The sequence below is a fragment of the Monopterus albus genome, unplaced genomic scaffold (genome assembly GCF_001952655.1).
Source record: "Monopterus albus unplaced genomic scaffold, M_albus_1.0 scaffold105.1, whole genome shotgun sequence".
Classification (NCBI taxonomy): Eukaryota; Metazoa; Chordata; class Actinopteri; order Synbranchiformes; family Synbranchidae; genus Monopterus; species Monopterus albus.
Window position 1 is genome coordinate 1,658,951 of NW_018127985.1, and position 18,626 is coordinate 1,677,576.

The 18,626-nt window shown below is 39.3% G+C and overlaps 3 protein-coding genes across 3 annotated transcripts in view; 2 read left to right on the forward strand and 1 right to left on the reverse strand.

Annotated features, from left to right (window-relative positions):
• The window catches only part of adgre5a (adhesion G protein-coupled receptor E5a), a 12,722-nt gene extending 3,499 nt beyond the window's left edge, over positions 1 to 9,223 (forward strand). The window contains exons 2-18 of the mRNA XM_020610275.1: positions 1,805 to 1,888; positions 2,094 to 2,243; positions 2,519 to 2,665; positions 3,389 to 3,511; positions 3,678 to 3,712; positions 3,813 to 3,917; positions 4,157 to 4,310; positions 4,713 to 4,835; positions 4,930 to 5,120; positions 5,212 to 5,373; positions 5,499 to 5,693; positions 5,825 to 6,042; positions 6,163 to 6,223; positions 6,312 to 6,403; positions 6,624 to 6,792; positions 6,874 to 6,969; positions 7,071 to 9,223. Of these exons, the coding sequence (XP_020465931.1) occupies positions 1,805 to 1,888; positions 2,094 to 2,243; positions 2,519 to 2,665; positions 3,389 to 3,511; positions 3,678 to 3,712; positions 3,813 to 3,917; positions 4,157 to 4,310; positions 4,713 to 4,835; positions 4,930 to 5,120; positions 5,212 to 5,373; positions 5,499 to 5,693; positions 5,825 to 6,042; positions 6,163 to 6,223; positions 6,312 to 6,403; positions 6,624 to 6,792; positions 6,874 to 6,969; positions 7,071 to 7,112 (2,147 nt within the window). The 3' untranslated portion in view covers positions 7,113 to 9,223. The remainder of the gene's footprint in view (positions 1 to 1,804; positions 1,889 to 2,093; positions 2,244 to 2,518; positions 2,666 to 3,388; positions 3,512 to 3,677; positions 3,713 to 3,812; positions 3,918 to 4,156; positions 4,311 to 4,712; positions 4,836 to 4,929; positions 5,121 to 5,211; positions 5,374 to 5,498; positions 5,694 to 5,824; positions 6,043 to 6,162; positions 6,224 to 6,311; positions 6,404 to 6,623; positions 6,793 to 6,873; positions 6,970 to 7,070) is intronic.
• A 590-nt stretch (positions 9,224 to 9,813) lies between these two features.
• Positions 9,814 to 15,530, forward strand: slc27a1a (solute carrier family 27 member 1a). The gene is made up of 14 exons (XM_020610277.1): positions 9,814 to 9,992; positions 10,155 to 10,268; positions 10,571 to 10,738; positions 10,830 to 11,224; positions 11,863 to 12,030; positions 12,464 to 12,533; positions 12,629 to 12,720; positions 12,810 to 12,919; positions 13,036 to 13,245; positions 13,326 to 13,452; positions 13,545 to 13,682; positions 13,981 to 14,145; positions 14,270 to 14,416; positions 14,516 to 15,530. The coding sequence occupies exons 3-14, from the start codon at positions 10,572 to 10,574 to the stop codon at positions 14,671 to 14,673; spliced, it is 1,947 nt and encodes a 648-aa protein (XP_020465933.1). The 5' UTR covers positions 9,814 to 9,992; positions 10,155 to 10,268; position 10,571; the 3' UTR covers positions 14,674 to 15,530.
• Positions 15,531 to 15,692: 162 nt separating this feature from the next.
• Positions 15,693 to 17,883, reverse strand: trim35-13 (tripartite motif containing 35-13). Its single transcript, XM_020610223.1, has 6 exons — positions 17,665 to 17,883; positions 16,970 to 17,065; positions 16,645 to 16,875; positions 16,520 to 16,542; positions 16,310 to 16,428; positions 15,693 to 16,220 (listed from the first exon to the last, which is right to left on the reverse strand). The coding sequence occupies exons 1-6, from the start codon at positions 17,881 to 17,883 to the stop codon at positions 15,754 to 15,756; spliced, it is 1,155 nt and encodes a 384-aa protein (XP_020465879.1). The 3' UTR covers positions 15,693 to 15,753.
• Positions 17,884 to 18,626: the final 743 nt, after the last annotated feature.

The window sequence follows — 18,626 nt, forward strand, 5'->3', positions numbered from 1 at the left end:
CATATATCGTTAATGTATAATATAAATAATTTAGGTCCCAAAACAGAACCCTGAGGCACTCCACATACAATATCCAGCTCACTCGATTGGTATTCACCCAACTTCACAAATTGACGCCTCTGTGTCAAATAACTTCTGATCCAATTCCAAGCCATTCCTCTGATCCCATATTTCTCTAACTTATCCATTAATAGTTCATGATTAATTGTATCAAATGCTTTTTTTAGGTCAATAAATATCCCCATCGTATATTTTTTCTCATCCATAGCACTTGTAATGTCCTCCATCAGGTCAGTAATGGCCAAGGATGTCGACCTGTTCGACCTAAAACCATATTGGCAATCAGATAAAATGTTATGTTTGTCAATAAATGTATCTAATTACTTTGATTATCAAAGTCATAATAGTGAGAATCTTAGACTGTCGCTGTTGACAATGCGTGGCTCTACGCAGCAGTCGGAGCTTGAACTCTCTGTGTGGGAAAGGGCTGAACAGCTTTTCTCCATAGAGCTCAGTATCAGTCCTCTGTTCTTCTACTTATTGCTGTTTTATTTTTACATTATGAGCTCATTGCATTTGTGTTGTGTTGCCATGTCACAAAATAACAACACTGGGGGATTCCAACTCATACAAACCACTGAAGCATTTCATGATGTGATAATCAACACAAATCTACCAAGGCACTTTCATATATTCTATCCATAGATGCAATGACAACTGTTGTCTACATTATGTTATATGTTATATTATGTTCAGAGAACAAAACGTTATATCTAAAAACTTTATAATGCAGGGCATAAACTAGTCCTTCTTTAAATTACCAAGGCATTAATTTAGTTATTAAATGTTCTGTTCCCCCAGAATCACTGAAAACATAATGTACTTTCCCACTTGCCTCTATTATTTATTGTATCCAGCTGCAGTTTTTAAGAAAACGAAAGGAAAAACAATTCTCATTCCAAGGGCATTAAATACCGACAATATGTCAAGTACCTAACTTTTGGTTTCTGTATGACACACGGAGGGTTTTCAATGTAGTATCCAGTCACTTCACTTCCTGATGCTCCGAGCAAGATGGTATTATATCTATCCATCCATCCATCCATTATCTATACCACTTATTCCTGAATAGGGTCACAGGGGGCTGGAGCCAATCCCACTGACACTGGGTGAAAGCAGGGTACACCCTGGACAGGTCACCAGTCTATCACAGGGTATTATATGTATGATAAGAAGCAAAAGGTACTTGACAAAATGTCAGTAGTTGACTCCCTGGAAATGAAAACGTGTTGGAATGCCGTATACCGTTTTGATTCTTTCATAAGTAGTTGGTTATTTCTGGATTATACTTAGTTCAACATGTAGACCAATGATGGAAAAATAATATAACTAGACTTTGTTTCTGTTTCCATATATTACACCCATTAGGTGACCACACAGGACTGACACTGCACTCTCCCAGCAGATCTTTATTGTTATTTTGTGCTTGTACCATGCCAGCTCATGTTTCTTCACACATAGGAAACAGAGGTTTATAGATTCATTTTGAATTATGGTGCAAAGGTTGTTAAACCAATCTGAGGAAATGAGGGTATTTATATTTCCCGTAGAGCCTTTTTTTTAAACTCCAAACACTTCTAGTGTCAGACTGATCCCTTAATGTCCCTCCAGCTACACTGAAATATGTTAGAACAATGAAAATCAGGTTAATGTTGATTAAGCATCAGCGCTATTGCAGCAGCAGCGGCTTTAATGTTCAGAAGGTGATGAACTATAGACTGACAGTTGCCTGCTTGCATTTCAGCTCTGTGTCTTGTCCTGTCCACACCTGTGGTAGTGGGACCAGAATGCCCCAAAGGATTTGAACGGGTCGCCGATCAATGCAATGGTATGAAAAACATATGTATCTTAGCACATGAGCGTGTGTGTTTAATTGTATTTATTGCATTCATCTTTGTATTCAGACGTAAGAAAGTGAAAATATAAAACATGGCTTACTATATTATTTCTACAAAAGATTCAGTCTCAAATGTCTATTCAAGCACTAATTTATATGATGTTGTTCCTTTCCACATCCTTGTCTTTCTATGAAGATACTAATGAATGTGATACTAAAGAGATATGTGGAAAAAATGCAGAATGTTTCAACACGAATGGTAGCTTCCACTGCAAATGTGTTACTGGTTTTAGATCATCAACAGGGAATGTGACTTTTTCAGCATCAACATCTCAGAAATGTCATGGTAAGTCATCTTGTATATTGCATCAGAGAGTCTTCTTCTTCACTATATCAAAATACCGTGGTAGATAACACTATGCACAGGATAAACACTAAACTGTATGTACTATTGTTATTTCTTGTTAATGTGATTTTTTAGTATGTGTTTTTAAAGTTTTTTTAAACATTGTTTAAAACATTTTTTTCCTAAACATTGTTTCTAAGGTTTTAAAACAGTGATAGTTGAATGATGGTTTTGTTTTTCATCTATTTTTAAATGTCTTCGTCCTATTCATATAGACATTGATGAATGTAAAAATAAAACGGATTGCGGTCCGAATGCAACATGCAGAAACACACCAGGCAGTTATCAGTGTGTTTGTGACGCTGGCTTTGGACTTAAATCTGGCAAATTTCACTTCTTTGGGACTCAGGAACAATGTGAAGGTGAGTGCTACATGATGGTGAAAAATTAATGATAAAATCAACATAAAGTGTGTCAAGAGACAACGGGGCCTGACAAAGGCTCCTTGTCAAAGCATCTTGGTTTTGGTCTTAACATTAAAGTTGCTCAAAACACTCCAAGTGTTGCTGGACTTTTTTTGGACCACCATGTGCCAACAGAACAGCTTCAGCTTTGGCATTGATTCTCTGAATTTTACTGGAGGGATAAACACCATTCTTCAAAAAGATTTTCCCTCATTTGGTGTTTTGATAGAACATGAGTCCAAAATCTCCCAGAAGTGTTCAATTTGGTTGAGATTTGGTGACTGCAGAATTGTTACTGAGTCAAGTTTTGCATTGTTGTATAAAATAACTAAAGAAGGGTCCTGATATTTGCAAGGTGGTGGAAACTATTCTGCTTTAAGAAAATTGTATTGAAACAAAGTTTTAAAAAATTATGGCTTATGCTAGTTGATCCTTTAGAAATACATATTTTTGGCATAATAGTTTGGTTACAATGCAGGCTGTTTTAGTGAATGGCTGTCCTCTGCTGTGGCTCTGTCCAGCCTGCTTAATGTTCTTAGTTTGATGTATTATCTTTAAAAACAACTATGATGATCTCTTCTAATATAAACATTCCAGTTGACCAGGATATTTATTTTTCTGTTAGCGCTGACTGAAACACAGTTCAACCATTTACATCTCCCTGGTTTGTTATCGTTTTAGACATATGTGTCATTAATAAAACAATCTGCGGAAATGGAACCTGCCACCATGGAGCCAGTGGCCATTATTGTGTATGCCATGCAGAGTCCTCTAACTATGGCAGAAAAGTGTCTGGCTGCACTGGTAAGAACATTCAACAGCATTCGACATTTTACAACATTCATTACTGCATCCATGTTTGTTCAGTAACTCTATAAAAGGAATGTTTATGAGTAAAGCTGTTCTCATGATATGACTACCGTGGTCTTCAGCAACTACATTTAATGAATCAAACCTTGTGTTTCTTCAGCATTAAACTGTGATGTATTCCAAAATATGACACAGGTAACTCCACACCAGAAACACTTCTGTCATTGTTAAACATGCATGTAAAATGCACACTGCCTCCTACTTGTGTTTCATTCCTTTCAAATTGTTCTCCTAGACATTTGACAGTGCACATGATCTTGTGATGCAATTGAAAACAATCTGTCTGGGACTTACAAAAGGTGACAGTCTGACTCAATTGGATGGAAAGGATATACTGAAGGTATAGTTGTACATATATACTGTATATATAGAAATGTACTGTAATAAAATAATAAAATCCAGTTCTCCATAGCAAGCACAGAAACAAGATGCTCTGCCCCCTTCAAGCTCTGTCACATGATGTTTTGATGTCTTTTAGACTGTTTTTGTTAGCTTGAGGTAGTATGCAGCCTGAAAGTCTGCCTCAGTCTAATTCTGTCTCTCATTTCTCCAAATCCCCTTCCTCTTCTGTGGCTTCAGAAACTGTTGTCTTTGATCAATGCGCTCTTGTCCAGTGGAAACTTCAAATATAACAAGAAAGTCTCCTACTTTCTGGACATAGTGGAAGAGACTTTGAGGCTTATATCACCCTTGATAAAGACCCCAGGGATAAATATGTCTTCTACTCACACAGGTTAAATATGAACTGACATACAAATGGGTCACAAATTAAAGGAAAACCTAAATCGAACAACAAACTATTTAGTAAAGTGCCTCCAGAACAGCTTCAGTGCTCCTCTGTTGGAGGTAGAAAACCTCATTCTTCTGAAACAAATTCCCACACTGTGTTCATCCCACTGTTTCATACTCACTAATATAATTTAATACTAAATCATCTAGGGCCCGATAGAACAATTAGTCAGTGAATTGATAGAAAATTAGCTGGGCACAACTTTGAAGCAAAAACCATCAAAGTTTGTACTCATTTATTCAGGTTTTTCCTTTAATTTGTCACACATCTGTCACATTAAAATGACAAAGATGTGCTCAATTCATTCATAGCTCATGAAAAGCTGATTGTTATATCTTGGTCCAGAGGTGCAGCTGCTTGTACATAGAGGGGCTGACTTACCCCAGGGAGCTGTGACGTTATCAGCTAAACAAGTTCAGCTGGACATTCAGCTGAAGACAGCTGCAGGAGATCTCTCCTATTACCCTGGTAATGATCATACCTAATTAAATCAGTTGTAAGCACTTTGATTAAGACATATATGACTAATTAAATGAACATTATCCTGCTATGATTTTGTAAGGTTTTACAACAGTGTCCATGCTGAGTTATGAAAACCTGGAAGACTCTGCAAATGGCTTTTTTGATGGAATGAGACCAGCGGAGAACCAAAGCTTTAAGATCAATTCTAAAGTTGTGACTGTCACAGTCAGTAACAGAAACACAAGTCACCTTGAAGAGCCTGTCAAATTAACTTTTCATCACCTGGAACAGGTAGCATACATTTTGCTATAAAGGATAACAATCAAAATGTGCTTTTTTTTTTTTTACTCATAATGGCTGTTACCTCTGTTTTGTTTGACAGTCTAAGGAAACACACATGTGTGCTTTCTGGGATTCTTCAGAGGAAGGAGGGACATGGTCTGCTCGAGGCTGCAGTGTGGTGGAGTCCAACTCTAAATTCACTGTGTGTTCCTGCAACCATCTGAGCAGCTTTGCTGTGCTCATGGCTCTCTATGAGATGGAGGTTAAAACTCATGCATTTAATGATGATACACTTGTAGTTGAGAGTTTATAGTAGAACCTTCAGTCTATTTCTGTGGATTGTAAAGTCACCCCCCTTTCTTTCTTTCTTTCTCTCTGCCTCAAAAGGACAAGTTTGAGCTGCAGCTGATCAGCTGGGTGGGTCTGTTCCTTTCTTTAATTTGCCTGTTCATCTGCATTCTGACTTTCTCATTGATCGGCTCCATCAAAAGCCCAAGAACCACCATCCACCTGCACCTCTGCATCAGCCTCTTCATTGCCAACCTAATCTTCCTTGCAGGCATCTCTCAAACAGAGAACCGGGTAAATACTAAAACATTGTGCATAGTCAAACTTCCTGCACTGGTCAGATTAACCCAGGAAGCTTTTCAGCATCTTTGGCCCTTATTTCATCACTGACATCCTGATTCTCATCCCTCTTCTTACTGCATTAGGTTGGCTGTGCAGTGGTAGCAGGGTTTTTGCATTTCTTCTACCTGGCAGCATTTTGCTGGATGTGTCTGGAGGGCATCCAACTCTTCAGAATGGTGGTTCTGGTCTTTAACACCAACTTCAACACCTTTTACATGATGGCAGGTGGCTATGGAGTTCCAGCTGTAATTGTCGCTATTTCTGCCTTAGCTAATGCCAAGGGATATGGCACTAAGAGATAGTAAGTACCCTCTGCTGATGCTGATGCTGATGCTGATCCTAGTTTATTTGTAATCTAAGCTTAAACTCTAGGTCGTGCTAACATTTAATCTGCTCAGTAAACTCTAAATATGTATTTCAGTTGTTGGCTAAACCTAGAAACCATCTGGAGTTTCTTTGGCCCTGTCTGTGTCATCATGATTGTAAGTATAAAAATAACTGATGACAATAATATCCCTAAAATTGTCATCAGTGCTTTTTTTTTATAAAGTAATCTCTGTTTCATTTCAGATTAACATTATCTTCTTCCTCATCACTGTGTGGAAGCTGGCAGAGAAGTTCTCAAGTTTAAACCCTGACCTAAACAATCTGCAGAAAATAAAGTGAGTTATTAATAGTCTGCAAGCAGCCCCCAAAAATCAGACATGCAAATGTTTATCTTTGTAGTGGCAGTGTGTGTATGCACATATTTGCTATGTGGTATTACACATTTTACTGTATATATTATTGTCTCTTCCACTAATGATAGAAATAAAAACCAGTCCCCCAAAGAAAACTCTTTTCTCATATTTTGCCCATGTGTGTCTTTGTTGCCTCCTGCAGGGCATTCACCATTACTGCAGTGGCTCAGCTGTGCTTGCTGGGCACCATGTGGATCTTAGGATGTTTCCAGTTTCAGAAGGGCACTATAGTTATGTCTTACCTGTTCACAATCTTTGCCAGCCTTCAGGGGGTCATGCTTTTCATCATGCACTGTCTGTTTTCTAAACAGGTCTGTCACACTCCTCACAAAAAATGACCAAGCTCTGCTCCTTTTTCTGGTGTCAAAACTCAACTTATATTCTGATTTTAGGTGAGGGAAGAGTATGGAAACATTCTTTCCAGAATCTGTGGAACTCAGAAGAAGAGCTACTCAGAATTCAGTTCCTCACAGCCCAGCAAAGCACGTGTAAGCATTTATTTATATTTCATAACAAAGGCTCTGATTCTGGGGGAATCATTTTTCAGTAAATGGCTCATCCCTTCTTCTTCTTCTTCTGTCATTCTCAGGCATCCAAAAGCAGCCAGGACACAGGAGAGTCTCACATCTGAGGAGTTAAAGAGTGACTTGGGAGCAAGGTCTGACTGATTTCCTCAAGAATTCCATCTTAGACAATCAGCCAACTACTGCACTCCCATCTGTAGACATTACACCAACTTCACTGCAAAATACCATCCTTCCTTACTGTGAGTTGGCCTTTGTATTTTGTATGTGTATATATTTCTGGCCAATTCAATATGTATTGATATTTGACTGCCTTCCTACACCATTCAGTATGCTGTAGCATCTTTAATGTAATGTATCTGCTTATTTGAAGTTTTTCATTTTCACAGATGATGAAGGTTTCTTAACTTGAATGTTCAAAAATTATTTTTGCTATTTCCTGTGACTGACCGTGTGAATTATGTGCCTTATTAATTGTGTGTTGGTTATTTTTTTAACGATTTTCCTAAGGCCTCTCCTGAAGTTATCTCATGTTTAAGGGCTCAGTGGGAAGGTCTTCCCACACTGATCATGAATTGTTTATTACTTTATTTTAGTAATTGTTAATTACTTTTAGGCTGCTGAAGTATAAAGATATCTTATTTTGATTTAATGTCACAGTGCATATTTAGCTGAAATAATGGTGAAAAAGCATCAGCAACCTAAGAGTAAAGTTAGGAGTTCTGTTAAAGAGCACATGAAAACTAAATGTCAAACCCATGACATTATTTATTTCTTCATTTATTTTTAGTTTCACATTCATGCCTGACACATTTCATAACTCTTTGCTTGCTGCTGAAAGATGTATCTGCCTGGTTCACATATAAGACAGAAAGTTACAGAGGAAATAGAAGACAGGCTTCTTTTCCTTCCTGTTTATAGGCATGATGGTCTCAAAGGCAACTCTGAAATATTGGTGCTTGAATTTTAACAAACAAACAAACAAACATTAAGTACATCTCAAATCAGATATATATTAATTAATTTTAATATTCAGATATATTAATTTATAATATATCAGTGCAGATCAAACACAGTATTCCCTTTTAAACATTACCAGCCTTATGGAGTTAGTGTTGTATCTTTTGATTTATACTCACCTCATCCCATGGGAAGATTTTTGAACACATGAGTTTTTTAAATATGTAAAATATTATAAAATATCTGTCAGGTGATGTTAACAGTGGGCTCTGAGTATTTTATTCTTCTAAGTAAGATTCCACATGTACAGAAACCCTTGAGTCATCTGATTATCATCATGCAGTTTCCTCTGATGTCTGTGTGTACTGTATACATATATTTATGTGACACTGGTGGATGATAATCATCATGGTCCGTGAATAACAGACTTGAATCTCTTTCTGTTTTGAAGGAAACATGAGAATTATCATTTAGAATTTAAGAAAGTGAATTTTGAAATATTTGCAACAGCTGACACTAAATTTGACTGTTCAAGTATTCAGCCAGAACTGGATCAGTATTGCAAAATGACAGTGAAGACTGAGATCACCTCTGCTTTAAAGGCTCAGCAGAGGACATGAAATGTTGGGAGGGACACAAATGTCAACATTAGTGATAAATGAATGTGACGGAGGAGGCGGCTCGGTATTCAAAAAAGATACACTCATCTTCATCTTTTATGTAATGTTTGTTTTTTAGTAGAAAGAGTAAAAAAAAGAGTTATGCAAGATGTTTTAAGTTTCAGCCTTGATGTTTGATTAAATCATGGTTCACAAGACATCTTTCTTTTATTAATAAAAAAATCTTCTCAATTCTGAATATCACCCCTGGATTGGTTTTAATCATGCAGTTTCTCTATAGTTTCTTCTTTTTAACCACTGGAGGTCTGTAACTGTTTATATGGGGGTTGGCCACAAAGCAGACAGGTCCTGAACACAAAGGGAGAGTCAAAGGACTCTGTTGGTTGTGTTATTTCACCAGAAGATAAACTGACAAGTAGCCTAAGACGACAGGCCCATTTTTTTAGGCTAATGTTCAAGTCGGTCAAACTGTCTTAAAAAGGTGCAAGCTAAATATTTTTTCTTTGTTGTTCTAGTTGTAGTCAGATACAAAATCCAGATATAACACATTGTATATCATTGTGTCTTTAGGAAAAGCCCAGATGGGATTGTTAGGGCAGGTCTAGATCACAGGTAATGAAACTCAACTTAGTGGCATTTTTGGCAGGTACATTACTTTTTGTATCTTTTTTTTTTTTTTTTTTTACAAAGTTTTTTGAACTACTTTTTCTAAGTAGCTTTAGTTCACCAAATTTCTCCCTAGGGTACCTTTGCTGTATTTCAACTTCCTTCAGTGTGAATAATTCATAGCTTGCAAAGCTATGCTTTGAAGTAGCTTCACCAATGACCGTAAGTTTCTGTACGGACACACACAGGCCAGCCATCAGTCTGTAATAGCCGTTTTGATCTTTAACTTTTCTCTTATGGGCTGAAATAAATAACTTATTTTGTGGGTGTTGTGAAAAAAAATGTGAATTTCTACTTTAGTGAGTTCTACAGATGTTGATGAGGTCTGTGTTCAGCAAGCCAAAAGTGTACAAGGTGTGATTGAAGATTGAGATTGACGAGTGGAACCGGTCTTGAATAACATCGTAAACATTTAGTTGGTAGTCTGTGCCGGTCCCACTATCAATAGCAGGCACCTGCAAATCCGGCAGTTGGGATATTGGGCGGGGTTATCATTGTCCAATTAAAATTAGAAACAACTTGACAAGCGCGTGGTTTAACAAATGGCTGAGCTCCTGAAGAGTGCTCACACCCGGGATGGGCGGTGCCTCTTTGGCAGCGACTCTATTCAATATGGAGTACAGAAAATAGCCAGATTCACACAGCATTGTAGTGTTCTCATTCAGATTTAGGTCACTCCTGACAGTCAGGCTCAACTTAAGAACTCAACCCCATGAATACCAGCACAGAGGACTCGCTCATGTACTTTTGACATATTTCTGAATATCCTTTAACAATAAGCTGTTTAACGCTACTTCTTAAGAAAACCCGCGCTGATTAGCAGTGAACTACAAAACTGTTAAACTCGTAAAAACTATTAATTTCCCCATTAACGCTGCGTTGTGTGTTTTTTGACGCTCGCAGCATCCGGTGGACGATTAGAATACACCCAGTTAAGGCGAAAATAACAAGTTGTGCCGACCGGCGGGTTAGCGGTTTAAAGGGAGCACCACTTCAGTCTGCTAACTTGTAACTTAGGTAAGTTGAGTCCAGTGAGAAACATTTTTGCGCTGTAAGGTAACTATGATGTTTATGTAACCCGGAGAGGCATCTGTTTATGTGCACTGCTTAATTGATAAGTGGCAATTTGGGTAAAAGTTCATCCCCGCTCGGGGCTTTTAAAGAATTGTTAACGTTAGCTATACAGACATTTCTTAGAAGTGTTTTCCTGTTCTAGCCTGTGCTACAGTAATTCGGTCTCTTGAGTGAAACCATGTAGGCTACAACATAAGACCATTGTGTCCTGTATGCCTATCTTCCACGTTTTCCTCCATGACAAGAATGCACAATGCAACGAGTGTCTCAGTCTCTCTGGGGTCCATGGGACTGTTGCGTCTCTTCGGGGTGTCCTGGCCCTGGAGTGTGGCAGCAGGCCTTGGGGTATATCTAGGCACAAGAAGCTGGAAATTCTTATACATTGCAACACGTACTGCCAAGAGAGACCTTAAGTAAGTTGGATATGTCCCAGTAAAGTTCATATGTCTTTGAGCCTACATCTTTATTTACCTCATCTCTTCCCATCTTCCTCCTCCTCACCAGTGGCCTGTATGTGCTTTTGAGAGTGAAGCTGGCTTTATGGCGTTACATGCACAGTGGAAGCAATATTGTTTCCATCTTCGCCCAGACAGTAAAACGCCACCCAAATAAACCAGCACTAATCTATGAGACAACGGGGGAAACATGGACCTTCACCCAGCTGGATGAGCTGTCTAATGCAGTAGCCCACTGGGCAAGAGGTCAAGGCTTGGTACCTGGGGATGTGGTGGCCATCTTCATGGAAAGCAGACCATTACAGGTGGCGCTTTGGCTGGGTTTGGCCAAGGTGGGCGTGGAAGCTGCACTCATCAACTTCAACCTCCGCCATGATTCACTCCTGCACTGTATTGGGGTGTCAGGGTCACGAGCTATTGTGTTTGGAGCCGAGCTTGCTGATGGTAAGAGTGTTATGAATTAGGAAATGCTGGTTTAAAATTAGTATTTAGGTTTTAATTTTGTATCAGCGGATGGGTTTGTTCTAAAGAAAAACTGTATTACAGGCTAGCAACATATCTAATATTCATCAAATTAAAAGGATTGCATTGCTATTGCAAGCAGAAGTCATAAAATACTGATCAACTTCAGCAACATATTTTTAATGAATATTTTGCCTCTATATCATGTGAGGTGGTCAACATTTTGTCCTATAGCATCACACTGTTAATGTAAACTGGCAGTGACTGTGTTTTCGACATGTCATGGTTAGGCCATGCTGTTGTGATCATCTACCACCTTTTTTGTAAAGTTAGTTAACATTTGCTTGCCTTTGTTTCTCTGGACAACATAAACACTACTTTGTTTGTGCTGTTAAGATATAGTGTTTTCATTCATCTGTTTTATAGGCTTCAGAAATAAAATTATCATTATTATGACCTCATGCAAAAAGGATCAGTTAATGAAGTCTCATTGGTTATATGTAATTTAACTGAGTGTTAAGTGTGTATACACACTATGTTCTAATTTAAGCTACAGTGTTTGACCTGGCCTGATTGTCCTCTCTTCCTATCTCCCTCTTGTTTGTCTTACTGAATATCAGCTGTGTTGGATGTCAGCTCCTCCATTACCCACTCCATGGTATGGTTTTGTACAGGAGACCTCAGTACAGAACGTCTGACTTATCTGGGTGCTCAACCTCTGGACCCAATTTTAGCCTCTTCCTCTAAACATCCACCTTTACCTTGTGTTCCCCCCAAAGGCATGAATGGTGAGTACCTTATCTTCCACTGAACTCATCCCTGACTCTATTTTAGACTTGGTGGTTATTTCATTTTATAGTAATCTATGCAGACTCTTCTACTGTGTTTGGTTGATATTCTCCTGCTGGAGTAGGTATGAGGGACTAGTTGAGATGTGTATTGTTTGAATAACATACCAGATCCCCATTAGTAGATGAATGAAGATACAAGTCAGCGTTAAAGGTGTGACTCCAACATATTACCGGTTAACAAACCTGAGGTCTGTATTGCCCAGGAAAACAAAAGGATGAATGAAAAGAGAGACAACTATGTTTTCTGTTCATTGTCATTGTCATTCTTTGGGTTCACTAATGGCATTCCAGCAGTGAATAAAATACTGTGAAGACACATGTTTAAAGTGTGTAATTGTAGTGCTCTATTGTATTCTTTTTTTTTTTGCAGACCATCTGTTTTATATTTATACCTCTGGCACCACTGGACTACCCAAGGCTGCCATTGTTGTACACAGTCGGTATGTTTTCTTGAGCGACCAGTCACAAAATGGCATCACCCTCCAGAGTTGTAATGAACGCTATCTGAGAATCTCTCCTGTTTTCTCCACAACAGTTACTACCGAATCGCTGCTTTTGGGTATTTTGCCTTTCGCATGCGCCCTGATGACATCATCTATGACTGCCTGCCTCTCTATCACTCAGCAGGCATGTGACGGTAGCCTCCAGCTCTTCATGGATTCAGTTTTACCCTCTTGTTTTGCATAACTGAAGTGTGACCTCTCTCTTCTTGCCAGGTAATATCATGGGAGTTGGTCAGTGTCTGATCCATGGCCTCACTGTGGTAGTGAAGAAGAAATTCTCTGCCAGCCGATTCTGGGAAGATTGCATTAAGTACAACTGCACTGTAAGACTTTGTGTTTAGAAAATATTTAATTGCCATATTTTGTAAAACCAATAACTATAAAATACTGGTTTTAAACATGCACTACCATAGTCACACAACTTGCTTTCCTCTCGTAGGTGGTGCAGTATATCGGGGAAATCTGCCGTTACCTCCTGTCTCAGCCAGTACGGCCATCAGAAAAGGGCCACAAAGTCCGACTGGCAGTGGGGAATGGGTTGCGCCCCAGTGTGTGGGAGGCCTTCACAGAGCGTTTTGGGGTTGCACAGATTGGCGAGTTCTATGGAGCAACTGAATGCAACTGTAGCATTGCCAACATGGATGGCAAGGTCAGGAATCACAACATTTCTCATGTCTTTGCAGGTAAAATGTGAATTTGATCAAAGTTGAGCTAATTCTGTTCTGCCAGGTGGGAGCCTGTGGATTTAATAGTCGCATTCTCCCCAATATGTACCCCATCCGTTTGGTGAAGGTGAATGAAGACAGCATGGAGCTGGTTCGAGACAGCCAGGGCCTCTGTGTTTCTTGCTCCCCTGGTAACCAGTGCTAATACCTGTGATCAGCACCAATATTGTTAACTGTGTTGACCTTTGTAAAGCACTTTGTGAGACTCCTCCATGTGTTGTAGGGGAGCCAGGGCTTCTGGTGGGTCGTATCAACCAGCAGGACCCATTACGGCGCTTTGATGGTTACGCTAACAAGGACGCTACACAGAAGAAGATTGCTCACAATGTCTTCAAGAAAAATGATTCTGCATATATATCAGGTTTGCAGTATTTCTTTTTTTATTCCTTAAAATGCATAAAAAAATCTTTATATTGCAGATTTAATGCATCATAACACTCAACTCAGCTTACAGTGTTCATTTTAAAAATATTTTAACAAATAAACCAGTCTAAGTGTTCAAGATATTTATAATATGTTAACTGGAAAAGGCAATGGTGGATTGCCAGTCTAACTTTCTCAGTCATCAGTATGGTTGATTGTAATGTTTGCTTAGTCATTTTATTTCATTTTTTCATTCAAGGTTGGCAGTTATTTTATGTTCCATATGTCTACCCTAGGTGATGTGCTGGTGATGGATGAACTGGGCTATATGTACTTCCGAGACCGCAGTGGAGACACATTTCGCTGGAAAGGAGAAAATGTCTCCACCACCGAGGTGGAGGGTATACTGAGCAATCTTCTGGGTCAGACTGATGTGGCTGTGTATGGTGTAGCAGTGCCAGGTGGCTGTTAACTTTGTATACTTGCTGTTTTTAGCATCACATTGGGATGGTATTTACCTTTATTGCATATGGATTTCACTCTGCTGTTTACTGGATAAGCATTAATCTCCATGTCTCATACTAGGTGTGGAAGGTAAGGCAGGCATGGCTGCCATTGCAGACTCTACAGGGTGTTTCGACTGCAACGATTTCTTGCAGAAAGTCCAGCGAGGTCTTCCTCCGTATGCTCGCCCTGTCTTTCTGCGAATCTCTCCACGAGTAGACACAACAGGTAAAATGCCCAAGTATTCCTCCTGAGTTCCTAAACATGTGAACTACCACTGATATCAACAAATCATAACCTCTTGTGTATCTCCGCATTCCTGGATAGGTACATTTAAAATCCAGAAAACCAGGCTACAGAGGGAGGGATATGACCCGCGCCTCACAACTGACCAGATCTACTTATTGAACACTAGAGCTGCACGGTATGAGGCTGTAGATGAGAGGCTGTACAATGCTATAACAGAGGGAAGAATGCCTCTGTGACATGGGAGGTCATAGCAGGGCAGTCATGGTGCCTCAGTTATACAAATGCTGAGAAAAGATAACACATGCACATGTGGTGTCAGGATCAGTCATTCTCAGTTTGCCATCTGCCTTGACTTTAACTGTCCAGGGAACAGAGCCAAGAAGACTACTTAGACAGCTGCAGATGACATTTTAACAGTGTATAAGTAACTCGCCATAACTTAACATGAGGGAAGTTATTCCCTTTAATAACTTTTTAGTTTTTAAATGAACACCTCAGAATGCCTTTGAGCATCACCTCACATAGAATGGGTAACTCCCACAACCCATTTGACATAGGAACATTTTACAGTAATATGGTTAGGAGAACAGAGGTCCTATCAAGTCAAACTGTTTTAAAGGGTGTATACCAATTTATGAATTATGCTGCAAGACTAGCTTAAGCTATACTTCAGTGTGAAGCTAATGGAGTGGTTGCTGTGTGTATGGATGAAACTGCAAAGCCAGATTTCAACATGAATTACTTCATCATGTACTTACTAGATCAAACACTAACTAAATTCTTTCAAATGCAATGGAAAACTAATCTCACTTACCACATTTGAGCTTCTGAACAGCACTGTCATGGGTTTGCAGTATACACATGCGTTGTTACTGTATGTGCCTTATATAAAACTCCACATCTGTGTTTCATGGATTTATACATTTTTTTGGAAAGGAGCTCAAAAGAATGTGGAAATCACTAGTCATTTGGGGTCATGCAAAGCTAAGTCACACACAGTGAATGCCATTTTTTGTAACAAAGTTTGTGTAGTGTAGAAACATAGGTGTTAAACATTGTGAAGCTATTTACAGACTACATTTTTGTTTGTTTTTTAACTGAAATTAAACATTTTAAAATATTTTTGTTTCATGTCATCCATTTATTATAGCTGGGTTTTTTTCTTGGTAATGTAGCATTGTAACTTCATTTCTTTTATTGGATTTTTATACAAATAATATTTGGCAATTTGCATCAGAGATGAATTATTGGTCTGTTGACATGGATATCCTTGTGGGTAGGATTTTCAGTGGATGCTCTTTGCAGGCAGTGCAAAACTAGGGAAAGGCTCTGGGTGTGATAACATCTGTGAAGGTGTAAAGAGGCTTTCTCTCTCCAGGGTCATAAAACGTCACCTTGCCTCGGTCCATGTCTAAAACTACTCTTATCACTTCTGGCTTCTTAGTTATGTTCAGTGGCTCCCATGGTGCTGTGCAGGCCTTGTGCTCTCCATTGCGAAACCTTATAGTCCAGAACCCCTCTGCTGGTGTCAGCACAGTCTTGCCCTTCCTTTTGACTGACTCGCTGGCTACTCCCACCACCCAGTAGGTGTTATCCTTAACCTCCACTTCCCAGCTACAGCATCCAGAAGTATAGCCGTCAGCAGCCAGCATCTCAGCACTGATGTCAAAGCGTTCTGGGTTGTCTGGCACCTTGGAAATCTTGGATGAGGTGTGCACGACTGTGAGGTCCTCTGAGAGAATGAAGCAGCTAGCTGCTGTGTTAGGATCTACAACAACTGGATCTTGAAAGAATAAAAGAGCAAGATGTTACTAATATGGCAGGAAAAGTACTGAACAACAAAATATGACTAATTATTTTTTAGGAACTCACTATATTTAATTATACTCCTCATCTTCTCCCACACTTTATATTTCAGAGAGCCCAAGTACTTGGCCACGTCAATTAGAGCTCCAGAAATAATTTGTGGATCAAGAGACTTTCTCCAGGTTCTGAAAAGATACTTAAGCAGTTAGTTGTTAAGAATTACATCTGCGAAGCTATAGTATCCTAAAAAATATTCTTTACTGAATCCTAAATTACCTTTTTATTGTTTCCTTGTAATTCTGGAAATAAAATGTAGAAATGTTTTCATTAAGTAATGAATGTAAAACAATGTCTGGTTATGATTTGTTATATACGTTATGTGAAGGATCAGTCTCATCTACCTTAAGAAATGGGATATCTTGAGAGCTCATTTCCTGCTCTACTAATCTAATGGTGTTGGAGAGTGATGTCATTTCATTGTTCATCTCCTCAATGCTCTGTTCAATCATCAGGTTCTTCTGCTCCTCCTCGGCCTTTAAATCTGAAAGTCTGGCAGCTTCCTGCTCATTCAGGAAATGGTGCAGGGCCTGAAATTCTTCTTTTATTTGTGTTTCAGTATGTTTGACTTGGTTCTGGAAAGACACGTGATTGATGAGTAATCATTGCCTCCACAGTTCTCTCTAGTATGTTCAAGGTAACATTTGATACTGATGGGACTAACAGGACCTTAACGTGTTCTGCCATTTCCTCGTAGACCATTTTCGCCTTCTTGTAGAGCTGCAATTTTTCTTTCAAAAGCAGAACTGCACGCTTCAGTTCCTCCTGCAAAGTCAGAGACAGGGCAGTGACAGTTAAGGTCAGCCTGGCAGGTGGCCAAGCTGTCAGCATAAACTGTGGCTTTCAGCTGCTACACGCTCTGACAGCAGCATTCCCTGTAAATGTAAAGCTGCACAGTACAGCAGCTATAAATTAAAGAGGAAAGGTTTCAGGTACAGAAAAGGTTCTAATGCTCTGGCAATATAAGCAAGATTGAACTCATGCAGCTATTTTATTTTGCATTAGTACTCAAGAGGATGGCAGGAGTAGAATGACTGCATCACAGAAACTGTGGGAGTCAAGTTTCAGTCTACTGGAAACCAGTGCCAAGCCAAAAATATTAATCTATTATTAGAGTGTTAATGAATTCTGCTAAACACCTTCTCACATATCAGCATATCAGGTTTAGTAAAGCTCTAAAGTTTTAAGAGAATTAAAGTCACAGAAAAACAGATTAAACTATGCTTTTTCTAAATGCTGCAAACTGTAAATTAAAATAAAATGTATCAGGCAGCCGATATTGAAGATATGTAGGTCAAACAATGAAAACATGCTACCAATGTGAAATACTGGGGTGACCAACCCTGAGACATTAACGTGCCTACCTTACAATCGTGAGCACCTTCTCCAATAGGATAGAGCTTGTGTCCAGCGTGTGCAGCTGCTTTCCCACATGCAATACAGACCGGTTCCATGTCTTCTAAACAGAACATTGTGAATGTTTCGCCATGTTCTTTACATGCCTCTGGGTCATTCTTGCTTCTCTCCTTCTTGAGCGATTCACAGGCCTTTTCCAGCACAGTGCTCACCACTATTTGATCCATGGAGGAACGGCGCCAGCACAGTGGGCAGCAGTGTGAATCCCCACTGCCTTGGGTATCCCAGCTGGCTTGTAGACAGGCTTTACAGAATCTGTGTTTGCAAGTGAGCAACACAGGTTGACTGAGAAGATGTCCACAAATTGGACAGGAAAGATCATCCTCACGATGAGCACGTCTGGTGGCCATTCTTTTTCTCAGGGCTTTGGTGACAAGACAGGAGCTAAGCCTCCTCCCACAGCTCTGGAACATTACCTAACCTTAACCTCAGAAATAAGTATTAATACCTCAGCTCCCTAGGGGATATCAGGTGTTACTCTGTGTTATGTAGACCATGCACATTGCTCATTCTCAAATAAACACCACACATCAGAATAAAATGAATTGGTTTTACATTTAAGATGCTCCATCTGTGCAGGTCACAGCAAATAGTTGCATGAAAGAGGAGAGTAGGCTGACAACTGAATATTTGCACTCAAAATGGCCTTTAGTTTAGAGTTGATCACCTCTTAAGGTAATGAAAATGAGAAGCAATGTCCAAACTGAAATTCAGAGTGAGGATATAAATGCACATATGAAACTTGTCTTGAACTGAAGTAAAAAAATATACCCATGTGCTCACTACCGCAATTGCTTTTTGTTTTTCCTCCTGTTCACAATCTAATTTAGCTTTGGGCAACAACTCTTTAAGAACACATGACACATGGTTATTTTTAAAATATACCGAGTCAAGCCCTCTTCTGGTATAA

What these genes read in the sequence shown, in the direction of transcription:
- slc27a1a (XM_020610277.1), top strand. Translation starts at nt 10,572, where the DNA reads ATGCACAATGCAACGAGTGTCTCAGTCTCTCTGGGGTCCATGGGACTG. An exon ending in TGGAGCCGAGCTTGCTGATG is followed by an intron (nt 11,225 to 11,862) that starts GTAAGAGTGTTA and finishes ACTGAATATCAG; the next exon opens with CTGTGTTGGATGTCAGCTCC. An exon ending in GTATGGTGTAGCAGTGCCAG is followed by an intron (nt 14,146 to 14,269) that starts GTGGCTGTTAAC and finishes GTCTCATACTAG; the next exon opens with GTGTGGAAGGTAAGGCAGGC.
- trim35-13 (XM_020610223.1), bottom strand. Translation starts at nt 17,883, where the DNA reads ATGGATCAAATAGTGGTGAGCACTGTGCTGGAAAAGGCCTGTGAATCG. An exon ending in AAGGTGCTCACGATTGTAAG is followed by an intron (nt 17,066 to 17,664) that starts GTAGGCACGTTA and finishes CTGACTTTGCAG; the next exon opens with GAGGAACTGAAGCGTGCAGT. An exon ending in AAGATATCCCATTTCTTAAG is followed by an intron (nt 16,543 to 16,644) that starts GTAGATGAGACT and finishes TTTTATTTCCAG; the next exon opens with AATTACAAGGAAACAATAAA.